Source organism: Danio rerio, chromosome 4 (assembly GCF_052040795.2).
Source record: "Danio rerio strain M-AB ecotype USA chromosome 4, GRCz13ab, whole genome shotgun sequence".
In the NCBI taxonomy this organism is placed as follows: Eukaryota; Metazoa; Chordata; class Actinopteri; order Cypriniformes; family Danionidae; genus Danio; species Danio rerio.
Genome location: NC_141024.2, coordinates 76,232,501 through 76,245,521, shown reverse-complemented (window position 1 = coordinate 76,245,521; position 13,021 = coordinate 76,232,501). Strand labels below are relative to the sequence as shown.

Sequence of the window (13,021 nt, the reverse complement as noted above, 5' to 3'; positions counted from 1 at the left end):
ACTGATGGAATTTCCAATGGTCCCACGTTTAAGTAACATTGACTGCTGACATAATTCTGTATGCTGTTGGCCCAGTCGTAGAACTAGCTCCAGGAGTTCTGATGGTCATGCCTGAAGGAGTTTCATTAAAGCTTTTCGTAGCATTGAAATCAACTGGGGGCCTCTGGCAAATAAATAGTCCTTAGGAATACTAAAATATCTGAACACGTTTTGAGTGTAATTCTGGTCATGTATACACCTCTCACCAGCTTTAGCAGTTGTTTGGTTGCATTTCATCTGTAAAATGAACACTGTGGGGCAGTATGATGGCACCAACGGCTTCTGTTCCTTTTTATGCTATTGCTGACCACTTACCTAGGCTATTCAGGCATTAACGACGGAGTTCGAGTCTGCTAAATAACGGTTCCTCAAACCAGGTAAAACATAAGAAAAATAAATAAATAAACAACAAGCTATAAACGTGGTGAAATCACCTAGCCGCCTGGCTTTTTCTAGATTGCTTTTGAAAACACTATCGGTTGGGTTTAGGGAAGGGGTGCGTGGGTCAGTCGACAGCAAGCTGGCTGAAGTGTAGATATATGGGAAGAGCATGCGCAAGTGTAACCGAGGTCAGCTAGTGAGTGCTGTGCAGGTAAACCTCACTCCTCTGACCTCTAAAGGTGCTCTAGCGACAGATGCTAGAGGCCATGGTCTTTAGCCTCCTTGGAAGAGCAACTGACTCCCATGTGGAAGGTCGTCGGTTCGATACCAGCTCGGAGCGGGTTGGGTTACATTGGTGCTGTGACCCGGATGGGAGTGAGGTTTAGGGGGGTGAGTGTAACGGAGGCCAGCTAGTAGGTGCTGTGCAGGTAAACCTCACTCCTCTGACCTCTGATGCTGCGTTCACACCAGATGCGGCACGCACGTCAAGCGCGAGTGAATTACATGTTAAGTCAATGCAAATGCACGAATAGACATCCTACGCGTGAATGGCGCGAGGTGAATTGAGCGTTCGAGCGTTTGACGCGCTTTACGAGGGTTTCACGCGAATCTCTCGAGTTCAAAAATCTGAACTTCAGCCGCGTTACCCAATCAGAAGCTTGCTCTTGTGGGGGTGTGATTGTGACGTAGAACCTGTTGATGGAGTCCCGGGGCAAATCCTCCAGGTGACACCGACAACAAGTCATCAAACTGGGCTTGGCTCAGTCAGAGGCACCGCTGAAAGTCTCCGTCATCCAGGTTCAGTTTCTGAAGGAGATGATGAGCTCACAGAGCTGGATGCACTTCTGAAAGGATGCAGTGGACTCATACAGGACCCTAAATGTATCGACACTGGTTTTCAGTCTTCATAAAGCACATAAACTTTGTTATTTTCTTCATAAAATCCATGTTAGCCATTTAGCCATGAAGCTAGAGTCACCAGGCAGACAGAAGCCCTGCCCATCATGCGAATCCGCGTCTGTTCTGAAGTGAATTTGACTCGCGAATGAAGCGGATTTCACGCCCGAATGAAGCGGGGTTTGACGTGCGAATGAAGCGAGTAAACTCGGATGTTCATGCGGCAACTTATGTGCGAATAGCGCGATTTATCTGCGCGTTCCGCGCCTGGTGTGAACACAGCATCAAGGTGCTCTAGCAACAGACACTTCAGGACATGGTGTTTAGCCTCCTTGGTAGAGCAACCGACTTCCATGCGGAAGGTCGCCGGTTCGTTACCAGCTGGGAGCGGGTTGGGGGGTGTAGGACCGGCGGGGTTACACAAGAGACATTTGAGATCATCAGAAAGTGTAGACAGTGACCTCTGGTGGATTTGCAAAAACTGCGATCAGATGTACCTCCAGAAATGTAGACTGACTGTGAGCTGAAACAATAGGCTGAATAACATCAGGATTTAATGTTAAATAAACAGATTAAGAAAATGAAAGAACTAAGAACTGAAACCAGCTTTGTTTGCTTACGGATGAAATGTGGCTGTGTGTGTTTGACAGCATGGATCATGGCGGAGAGATCAGGATTAAAGCCGGACCACAAAAGTGTAAGTCCACACATATGTTGTGGTTTTAATGTTTTATGAGGACTTCCCTTTACAATATACGATACACAGCATAGACAAAACATACTTCTACAGTTAAAACTAACTCAAACTCTGTCTCTAAACAATCTTCACAGTAACAATTTATGAAAACCTTTTGTAATCTTCTTTATGATTTAAAAGCTGTCGTCCTCATGGGGGATACAGAGTTGCACAAAAACAATGAGTTTAATTAAACTTGTTGGGACGTTTGGTCTTTATAAATTAGGGGATATCAGAAACACACACAGCTGTGGTTATAAATGTGTGTGTTCTTGTGTTCAGGGGCCTGTTTCCTAACACTGGATCCAAACACAGCACACACTGAACTCATTCTGTCTGAGGAGAACAGAGAGGTGACCCATGTGAGAGAGAATCAGCCGTATCCTGATCATCCAGACAGATTTGATCATCCTCATCAGGTGTTGTGCAGAGAGAGTGTGTGTGGACGCTGCTACTGGGAGATTGACTGCAGTGGAGATTTTGTGGAAATAGCAGTGTCGTATAAGCGCATCAGGAGGAAGGGACGAGGTGCTGAGTGTGTGTTCGGATGCAATGACCATTCCTGGAGTTTGTTCTGCTCTCCCTCCAGTTTCTCGTTCTGCCACAATAACACACACACTGATCTCCCAGGAAAGCAGATCAGCAGGAGAATAGGAGTGTTTGTGGATCACAGTGCAGGAACTCTGATCTTCTACAACATCTATAGAGACACAATGAGCCTCATCCACTCAGTCCAGAACACATTCACTGAGCCGCTCTATCCTGGGTTTAGGGTTTATCGTGGATCATCAGTGAAACTGAGCTGAAGACTGAGGAGAGATTTACCCAGAATCCTCTGCAGGAGCAGTCAGCAGCAGCAAAGAGCTTAGAATGAGGTGAAACTTAATCGAACGTTCCATTTCAACAGAATCAGCCACGCACTCCGCCATTTTGGAGTGTAAGCAATCGGCCGTCTGGTGGATCTTACTGCTGTCACGATGGCAAGCAGCTGCTTTGTTTTTTATTTATTTATTTAAAAAGCGCATTAAAGCTGAGATACAACCTAAAAGACCACAATACAACACTTGCCATCAGCACTTTTAATAGTTTAGTTACAGACTTATAATATGCTGCTGTTCTATTGGAGTTTTCATTCCAAAATGGCCGCCACCGCAGCTGTTTCCCAAAGTGCACTAGAGTGTCGCCTCTTGGTGATTCTGTGCTCTTTGGTAGCCGTGAGATGTTCTGGAAAAATAAAATAATAACTTCAAAATTGATAATATAGTAAGAACACAATGTTTTTTTGTTTATTAAAGAAACTGTGTGTCAGAACAGCGTGAACAAACTGAATTTTAAAGCGAAATTTTGTGGATTCAGAGTCGGATTGTTACGTAGAAAACAAACTGTATGTGCGGTTATTTAGAGAGCAGAGCAGTGCCAAACAAGATTATCTCAGTTACAAAATGGTTTAAAACCTACTTTTCAGAGCTTTATGGACTTGGTAAAATCTCAAAATGAACTGTAAGGTAAAAGCCAAAAACACATGTTGTTAAATTAGCAAATGCTACCTTTGACATATTTGTAAAGCTTTCAAACTATGTAATCTAATACAAGTATAAACAGAGGTGGGTGTAACGCGTTACTGTCATCTAATTACATTTTTGAGGAACGCACTGATTACATTCTACATTTATGTAATCAGATTACAGTTACTACAGTCGGTGTAATGGCGTTACTTATGTTACAAATATAGTTTTTGAAGAAAAAATGTTTCTTTTTAATCATGTTTTCTGCTGCAACCTCCGCTAATAAGCACACACCTTTAAATACCCTGCTGAAAAATCCAGCTTAAACCAGCCTAGGCTAATTGGCTGGCTTTAGCTGGTCTCACAGGCTGGTTTTAGAGGGGTTTTGGCCACTTCCAGGCTGGTTTCCAGCCATTTTCAGCCTGGTCTTAGCTGGTTAGGCTGGAAAATGACCAGCTAAATCCAGCTAAAACCAGCTTGACCAGCCTGGTCAAGCTGGTTTTAGCTAGTCATCTCCCAGCCTGACCAACTAAGACCAGGCTGGTTTCAAATGGCCAAAACCCCTCTAAAACCAGCCTGGTCGACCAGCTAAAACCAGCCAACCATCCTAGGCTGGTTTAAGCTGTTTTTTCAGTAGGGCCCTGCTAAAAAAATCCAGCTTAAACCAGCCTAGCATGGTTGACTGGTTTTAGCTGGTCGACCAGCCTGGTTTTAGAGAGGTTTTATCAACTTCCAGGCTGGTTTCCAGCCATTTCCAGCCTGGTTTTAGCTGGACAGGCTGGGATATGAACAGTTAAAACCAGCTTGACCAGCCTAGGCACGCTGGGAGCCCACCCGAAACCAGCTCTGTCCAGCCTTAACCAGCATGGTCAAGCTGGTTTTAGCTGGTCACTTTCCATCCTGACCAGCTAAGTGCTTAATCAGTTGTTGTGCAAATGTGCAAATGCTATGCTTGACATCTTTGCCAGCTTTCAAAACTAATATGTAACCTAATACAAGTGTAAGGCTGTAGAAAATGAAGCGGATCCATCCGTTTTAAAACTCTAGGAACATCATTGAGTTTAACCCAAAAATCCGTGTGGAGTTTGCATGTTCTCCCCGTGTTGGCGTGGGTTTCCTCCGGGTGCTCCGGTTTCTCCCACAGTCCAAACACACACGCTGTAGGGAAATTGGGTGAGCTCAAAAATCTGTAGTGTATGAATGTGAATGTGTGTATGGGTGTTTCCCAGTGATGGGTTGGTTCTGCTGTGGCGACCCCAGATTAATAAAGGGACTAAGCCAAAAGGAAAATAAATGAATGTTAGCTCACATTAGATACTTCATGCACTAAACATTTAAAGTGTTGATATATTTTTATATTAGAGCGTGTACAGTGGGTTTTGGGAGTGTGATTGTACATGGGCCTAATGGTGAAATTGGTGAAAAGAGTTCTCATAGTTTCATTAGGAATTCATCAAATAAATAAATGGGTTAGTTTTAAATATAATATTCATCAGAAGCATTAGCTGTTGTCTGACTGCGGTTTGGGAAGCTGACATGACAGCTGAATGGAATTTGACCTAGAGCTTCTGCAAGTCGTAGCTTGTACTCTCACACATGATGTTTAATGAGGATATTTGAACACAAGTAGAACACAAGAATTACTATTGCTGCAAAAGTCATTTAAACAACAACAAAAAAATGTCCTATTAAGTAAAGTCAACTGAAATAAATCAAGTAAAGTTGTTAGATTTTAGTGTAGGAGATACAATAACCTCTGGGGTGCCCCCCACCCCCTGTGACAGGCATTTGTAGAATGTAGCATGCCAGACGCATTGTGACGGGGTATTTTGCCTGGACAAATGTGTGTGATTCTCTAGCTGATAGTAACCTCACCTGTCATCTGAAGTCTTTTGTTATTATTTTTTTTTTTTTCAAGAACAGATCTGGTTTAACCAGTTCTTAAAACCCCTCCTGCATGATGATACAGGAAGGACGGTTACAGATCTTCTGCTCAAGACACCAGTTAAGTAGAGGAACGAGAAACATCCGCTCCTGGTTGGTAAGTGCTACTTAAAATAGTCACAATCAGTTTTCAGGATGTATGTCATGTTTGAGCTCACAGGTTAATTTCAGTATTATGAAAGTAATTCAGATGTTGTTGCTCTTGTCTTGTAGCTGTGAATGGGTGAATCACGATGGCCAATGTTAAACAGCTGCTCAAGAGCTCACTGGATGAACTGCTAGAAGCTGAACTAAAGGAGTTTCAGTGGTGTTTAACCAATGACCATGGATGTGTTTCAAAAGCTGAAATGGAGAATGCAGACCGGTTGAAGACGGTGGATAAGATGGTGTCATGTTTTGGACCAAAAAGAGCTGTGAAGATCACAGTGGACACCCTGAGGAAAATAAAGCAGAATAACTTGGCTGAAGAGCTGGAGAATACACAGAAGCAAGGTATTGATTAATTCCCTGTCCCCGTTTAATAGTGTGATTGTTGATTTACATTTTGATTAGTTCAAATCAACCGGATGAGCTGTTTAAAAGACAGCTTGTGCCATGACAGTTCACAGAAAACCATTTGATTAGAATGTGTGTTTGTGTGAGATTGCACATGTGGATGACCAGATCAGTCAGAAGCACGAGACCTCATTCTCTGACCTCTTTAGCTCTACTGCAGTTCCATTAATTTTTTGGAATAAACAGTTTATCCACAAGGTATAATCCTGTTTTTCTGGGGTGTCAATTCACCAGCTAGTCTACAGGGGTTGGATAATGAAAGCACTTTCATCAAACCACCAGTCTAACTATGTGTAATGGTGCATTATCATCCTGATACAAGGCATCGCCTTCAGGACACAATGTCTGAACCATTGGGTGCACATTGTGCTCCAGAAGGGTTCGGTAGTCCTTGGCAGTGATGCACCTATCTAGTACAAGTATTGGATTGCCATAGTATTGCAGCCTAAACCATCACTGATCCACCCCCATGCTTCACTCTGGGCATGCAACAGTCTGGGTGGTACACGTTTTTTCGGGGCTTCTCCACACTGTAACTCTCCCAGATGTTAGAAAGACAGTGATGGTGGGCTGGACAGAGGACAATACATGTTTCACAGTGTCCACATTGTGCTGCTGGCACCATTGAAACGGATGTTTGGCATTGGCACGGGGGACCAATGTCCATTGGCACATATGACCTATAGCAGTTGGCCATCTCTGTTAAAAGTCTAGTGGCTGGGAATGAGCACGAATTACAAAAATAGAATTGGGATTGGGCCATACAATGCAAGATAGCAGCTAGATATCCCTTTCAGACAGCTTCCTTTCACGTCCGCAGATCCTCCTGTTGGATCCTTCCTGGTGGTATCCTGACATTACTCTGATGCCGTGGGTCTTGATACATCACTAAGACTTGCCAACGAGATGTGTACCTATAGCGGAGGCCAGCTAGTAAGTGCTGTGCAGGTCCTTTGACCTCTAAAGGTGCTCTACCGACAATTGCTAGAGGCCATCATTTTGTAGCCTCCTTGTTAGAGCAACCGATTCCCATGCGGAAGGTCGCCGGTTTGATCCCAGCTCGGAGCGGGCTGGGTGGTGTAGGACCGGCAGGGGTTACACACCAACATTTTGTTTTCGAACTCTCATATGTCACCCATAGTGTTGTGTTCATTGCAATATTTTGATCAAAACTGTGTTTTCACTCTGTTGAAGATTGTCTGGTTATATTTAGCCATGAATCCTCCAACACTAAATTGCCCAGTGTTTCAGTTTCATTGTCCAAGCCCTGTAAGCAATAGAAAAGACCAAAGGGTGTGGATGCCTAGGCAAATGAGGTTAGAAAGTCATCAATTTCTATAACTCGAGCATGAATGAATACAAGCATGCTTCATTTTCTCATTTACAGGGATATTTAACCTTCATTTTTATAAGACAGTGTAGAGTGTGGACAGGACCTCATTGTGAGGAAAGAATTAGCAAAAGTCGGTTTAAAAAAGGACATTACTTTGTAATATCCCTCTCTCTCTTAGGTACATATGGAGGTTTTAAACTTTGCTGAGGGAAAGCTACTTCACAGGATGAGTTTTTACATAAGTTATGTATTTAATCATCTGTTAATCTTTGCTAACTCTTGATTTTTCTTTCTGAAAGGCCCAACTTCAGATCAGTGTAAAACATCTGTTGATGATACGGACCTCAACCTCAGACTAAAGCAAAAGCTCATGCTGGACTACAAGAGGATATTAGTTGGTAATTCACAGACAGGTCGGAGGAAATGCCTGGATGATATTTACACTGATTTATACATGGTGGAGAACGAGACTGGCGGAATATTGTGCGAGCATGAGGTGAGGCAGATTGAATCAAATTACAACCGACCGACTACCAAAGACACGCCAATCCAGTGCAAGGACATTTTCAAAATCCACCATGATACGGGTCTACTAAACAGAAAAGTGCTGACTATGGGAATCGCAGGGGTGGGGAAGACCTTCTCTGTCAATAAATTCATCCTTGACTGGGCGGAGGGTGAAGACAATCAGGAAATAGTCTTCATATTTCCTCTGCCGTTCCGCAGACTGAATCTGATTAAGGAAGAGTGCAGTCTCATGGAACTGCTGAACAAATACTTCTTCACTGGATCTGAAGAATTGCTCTCTCTTCCAGAGGAAGATGGTAAGGTCTTGTTTATCTTTGATGGACTGGATGAATGTCGCTTCCCCCTGAGATTTGAAGACTGTGAAGAGTTTGAAGATGTTGGTGAAAAAACAACCGTGGATAAGATAGTTATCAATCTAATAAAGGGACATCTGATGTCTTCTTCCCTCATCTGGATCACATCCAGACCAGCAGCAGCCAGTCTGATACCCCGAGACTACATTGATCAGGTGACTGAGGTGCGAGGATTCAATGATGAACAGAAGGAGCAGTACTTCATCAAAAACAGCAGTGCTGAGGTTGCTGGAAACATCATCAGTCACATCAGGAAATCCAGGAGTCTGTACATCATGTGCCACATCCCTGTCTTCTGCTGGATCTCTCTCACTGTTCTTCAGCCTCTTTTGGCTCGAGAGAGCAGTGAAAAAACACCCACAACTCTCACAGGGATGTACATCAAGTTCTTGCTTACTCAGCAACAGCTGATGGAAAAGAAATACAGTCATGACCCTAAAGTCAATGGCAGGTCTTTTGATGACATTGTTCTGAAGCTTGGGAAACTGGCTTTCCAACAGCTGGAGAAAGGAAATCTGATTTTCTACAAAGAGGAGCTTCAGGAGTGTGGGCTAGACATCAGTGAGGGGACAGTGTTCTCTGGGTTATGTACTCTGATGTTCCAGGAAGAAAAGGTTTCAGCTAGAAAGGTTTACAGCTTCGTACATCTCAGCGTTCAGGAGTTCCTCGCTGCTCTCTATGTGTTTTTCATCACCAACAACAAGAAAAGAAACCCATTTCTTGATTCCTGGAAAAAGCTGACATGGAAACTCTCTGAAAAGCCCCTGTTTAAACTTCATAAAGCTGCAGTCAAGAAGACTTTACAAAGCAAGAATGGACACCTGGACCTTTTCCTGCGCTTCCTGCTGGGTCTCTCACTGGAGTCCAATCAGAGTGACCTGAAGGAGCTTCTGCCAGAACTGAAGCTCAAAACTGAGAACATCAAAGACACGACAGACTATATCAAAAAGAAAATAGAGAAGGAGAAATCAGCAGAGAGGACCATCAACCTCTTCCACTGTCTGAATGAACTGAAGGATGACTTTGTGGAGGACCTCCAGAAGAGTCTGAGCTCTGGAAATCTCACATCACAGGATCTGTCCTCTGCTCAGTGGTCGGGTCTGGTGTTTGTGCTCCTGATGTCAGAAGAGCCTCAAGAGAAGTTTGAACTGCAGAAGTACAGAAGATCTGATGAAGCACTGATGAGACTGATGCCAGTGATCAAGAACACAAGAAGAGCACTGTAAGAGTTTTATGAACAAACTTATTTCCATTTCACACATCGATTTGCAACACATCTACAATCCATGATTCATGACTATTTGTGCTTTTACATCAAATATGTATTACTGATCACCTGCTCTATACAGTATATACATTATTAGTTCTCCTTATATTTACTTCATTGTCAAACATTCTTTGCAATCGTTTGATTCTCTTTTTACACAATACAATAATATAGTCTCTCTTTTCTGTTAACACATTTTAAATGTTTAAATATAGATGGTGTACATTTAGGGGTTTTAACATGTTGCTCAAAATAAAACACAACATTCAACTATTTTTGTTCTGGATTATCCCTTCTTGGTCAACACAAAATAATTATTTCTCGTTTTTCTTACAGGCTACAGTGCTGTAATCTCTCTGTTCAGTGCTGTGAGAGTTTGTCTTTAGCTCTACAATCCTCAAACTGTGTGCTGAGAGAGCTGGACCTGAGTAACAATGACCTGCAGGATTCAGGAGTGAAGATTCTCTTTGATGGACTGATGAGTCCAGATTGTAAACTGGAGATACTGAGGTCTGAGTTCAACTTTTATCTGCTCATTGTAATTAGGATAATTAGGGAATAACACATACCTGGCCATTAAATAGATTAGAAGCCAATTGTCCAATTACTTTTGGTCCCTTAACAGTGAGAGGCACAAATGCAAACTGTTGTAATTCCTAAATCATTCACCTGATGTGGATATAAATACCCTCAAATTAAAGCTGACAGCTGACAGCTTTAATTTGAAAGCTATATGTGTATTATTACATTTGTTGATTTGCTAAAAATCACACTGTTAATGTAATCTCTCTACTTTCTCAGGCTGTGCATGTGTAATCTCACTGTTCAGTCTTGTGAGAGTTTGTCTTCAGCTCTACAATCCTCAAACTGTGTGCTGAGAGATTTGGACCTGAGTAACAATGACCTGCAGGATTCAGGAGTGAAGCTTCTCTCTGATGGACTGAAGAATCCAAACTGTAAAGTGGAGACACTGAGGTCTGAGTTCATGCACCTGATTTATTGATTGATATCTCATTTTAAATGTATTATTACATCAGTGGAATTACTAAATATATTAATGTAATCTGTCTTCTTTCTCAGGCTGTGCATGTGTAATCTCACTGCTCAGCATTGTGAGAGTTTGTCTTCAGCTCTACAATCCTCAAACTGTGTTCTGAGAGAGCTGGACCTGAGTAACAATGACCTGCAGGATTTAGGAGTGAAGCTTCTCTCTGCTGGACTGAAGAATCCAGACTGTAAACTGGAGATACTGAGGTCTGAGTTCAAACACCTGATTGATTGATATGCATTAGGAGTGTATCGGCATATGCATTCATTCTGAAGTGTCACAGTACTGGAGTTAGGGTTTGGTTCATGCACCTCCATGACGAATACAATCAGTCCAGATGTACCAGTGTCCAAAACGTGGTGCTGCAGAAGATGATAGTGTATTATAGTGGCACATGTCCGTCCACTGTGGTTACATATACACAATTACTAAAAGTCACACTTATGTAGTCTGTGTTCTTCTTTCACAGATTGGTCTTGTGCAAATTCAATCCTCAGTCCTGTGAGAGTTTGTCCTCGGCTCTACAATCCTCAAACGGTGTCCTGAGAGAGCTGGACCTGAGTAACAATGACCTGCAGGATTCAGGAGTGGAGAAGCTCTCTGGTGGACTGAAGAGTCCAGACTGTAAACTGGAGATACTGAGGTAAACGCTTTTCCATCAATTAATACAATGGAAAGAAGAATTCTGTCAGAATTCTGACAGAATTCTGACAGAAGAAAGGCCCAGGTCAGAATGAACAGAATTGTATAAAGTACTGTGCCTGCAGAAAACAACAGCAGGAAATATCAGGCTGCACTCGTGACTTTTTCTTGAGTGTTATCTCTCTGCCAAACAAATATGATGTGGACTGTTTGTGTGTGTAGGTTGTCTGGCTGTATGGTGACAGAGGAAGGCTGTGGTTTTCTGTCTTCAGCTCTGACTTCAAACCCCTCACACCTGAGAGAGCTGGATCTGAGCTACAATCATCCAGGAGATTCAGGAGTCAAGCTGCTCTCTGAACAACTGGAGGATCCACACTACACACTGGACACACTCAAGTATGTGGAACTGGAAGAGATTTTAGATGTTATTAAGTTACATCAACGGTTTTGTGATTAAAAAACCTGACAAAAGCACTTATCAAAAGAACTATGTAGAGTCACATCCGTAGGCTTTGGTAAATTATGTACAGAAGTGAATTATATACCATATCAAGAGAAAAACAGATTCAACAGCAAGGCAGGCAGATTAAACAGACACTGAGGTTCCGCTACCCTGTGGCTACAGGTGACTTGTTTACAGAAGCAGAGCTCTGTTATATTGTAGGTGAGGGGATGGGTTTTAAGGGGAGGAAGCTTCCCTGTGTGGTCCGGCAGTTCTTGCAACTTTGTTTTAAGAACTGCAATTTTTGTAGAAGTTTGTGCTGCAGAGTCTCTGAAGCTCTACAAGCTCTTGGGATGGCTGCCATCAGTTTGCAAGCATTTAAAATGGCCTCCATTAGTCCACCAACGCACAAGATTGGATGCTACCAGTTCTCCAGCTCACAAGATGGGTACCGCCAGTCTGTCTGTCTCCTGCTCGGAAGATGGTTTCCTGTTCCAAGTCTTCCCGTCATGGTTCCCATCTAAGTTCCTGTCCGTGAAATGACATCACCTGAGCCAGAAGTATGGCCACCACCACCTGAGTTGCCAGAGCTGCTGCCAACACCAGAGCTTTTACTGCCAGTGTTGCCACTACCACCTCCAGAACTGCCAGATCCTCTATCACTGCCAGAGCTGCAAGATCTTCCGTCACTGCCAGGGCTGCCAGATCCACCGTCACTGCCAGAGCTGCCAGATCCATTGTCACTGCCAGATCCTCCAGGGGCACCAGATCCTCCCGAATTTTCCAAATGACTGCCACGTGAGCCTTGTGACCTTTCGATGCCTTCTGCCCTTAAGTCTCCTGACACACTGGGGTTGTCTGAACCACCAGTGCCTCCTGACCTAGAACCTCCTGACCCACTGGGGTTGTCTGAACCACCTGTGCCTCCTGACCTAGAGCCTCCTCGCCCACTGAGGTTGTCTGAACCACCTGTGCCTCCTGACCTAGAGCCTCCTGACCCACTGAGGTTGTCTGAACCACCTGTGCCTCCTGACCTAGAGCCTCCTGACCCACTGGGGTTGTCTAAACTACCAGTGCCTCCTGACCTAGAGCCTTCTGACCCACTGGGGTTGTCTGAACCACCTGTGCCTCCTGACCAAGAGCCTCCTGACCCACTGGCGTTGTTTGAACCACCTTTGTATCCTGCCCCTAAGCCTCCTCATCCACTGAGGTTGTCTGAACCACCAGTGCCTCCTGACCTAGAGCCTTCTGACCCACTGGGGTTGTCTGAATCATCAGTGCCTTCTGAACCTGATCCTCCTGACCCACTAGGATTGTCTGAACCACCAGTGCCTCCTGACCTAGAGCCTCC

General features: G+C 43.7%; 3 protein-coding genes across 5 annotated transcripts in view; all 3 read left to right on the top strand.

Annotated features, from left to right (window-relative positions):
• Positions 1 to 13,021, top strand: part of LOC148682569 (uncharacterized) — a 1,090,975-nt gene that overhangs the window by 775,658 nt on the left and 302,296 nt on the right. The window lies entirely within an intron of this gene.
• Positions 1,552 to 3,874, top strand: LOC100331532 (tripartite motif-containing protein 16-like). Its single transcript, XM_088650975.1, has 3 exons — positions 1,552 to 1,708; positions 1,754 to 2,014; positions 2,336 to 3,874. Exons 2-3 carry the CDS (start codon positions 1,945 to 1,947, stop codon positions 2,857 to 2,859), a joined length of 594 nt encoding a protein of 197 aa, XP_088507101.1. The 5' UTR covers positions 1,552 to 1,708; positions 1,754 to 1,944; the 3' UTR covers positions 2,860 to 3,874.
• Positions 5,539 to 13,021, top strand: part of LOC110438218 (protein NLRC3) — a 10,215-nt gene continuing 2,732 nt past the window's right edge. For both annotated transcript variants that reach the window (XM_087249765.1, XM_087249764.1), the window contains exons 1-8: positions 5,539 to 5,599; positions 5,716 to 5,994; positions 7,690 to 9,493; positions 9,875 to 10,048; positions 10,340 to 10,513; positions 10,619 to 10,792; positions 11,056 to 11,229; positions 11,451 to 11,624. In XM_087249765.1, the coding sequence (XP_087105891.1) occupies positions 5,736 to 5,994; positions 7,690 to 9,493; positions 9,875 to 10,048; positions 10,340 to 10,513; positions 10,619 to 10,792; positions 11,056 to 11,229; positions 11,451 to 11,624 (2,933 nt within the window). In that variant the 5' untranslated portion in view covers positions 5,539 to 5,599; positions 5,716 to 5,735. The remainder of the gene's footprint in view (positions 5,600 to 5,715; positions 5,995 to 7,689; positions 9,494 to 9,874; positions 10,049 to 10,339; positions 10,514 to 10,618; positions 10,793 to 11,055; positions 11,230 to 11,450; positions 11,625 to 13,021) is intronic.

Excerpts from the sequence above, each read along its gene's own strand:
- LOC100331532 (XM_088650975.1), top strand. The coding sequence starts at position 1,945 with ATGTGGCTGTGTGTGTTTGACAGCATGGATCATGGCGGAGAGATCAGG. Across the intron at positions 2,015-2,335 it reads TAAAGCCGGACCACAAAAGT|GGGCCTGTTTCCTAACACTG; the intron begins GTAAGTCCACAC and ends TCTTGTGTTCAG.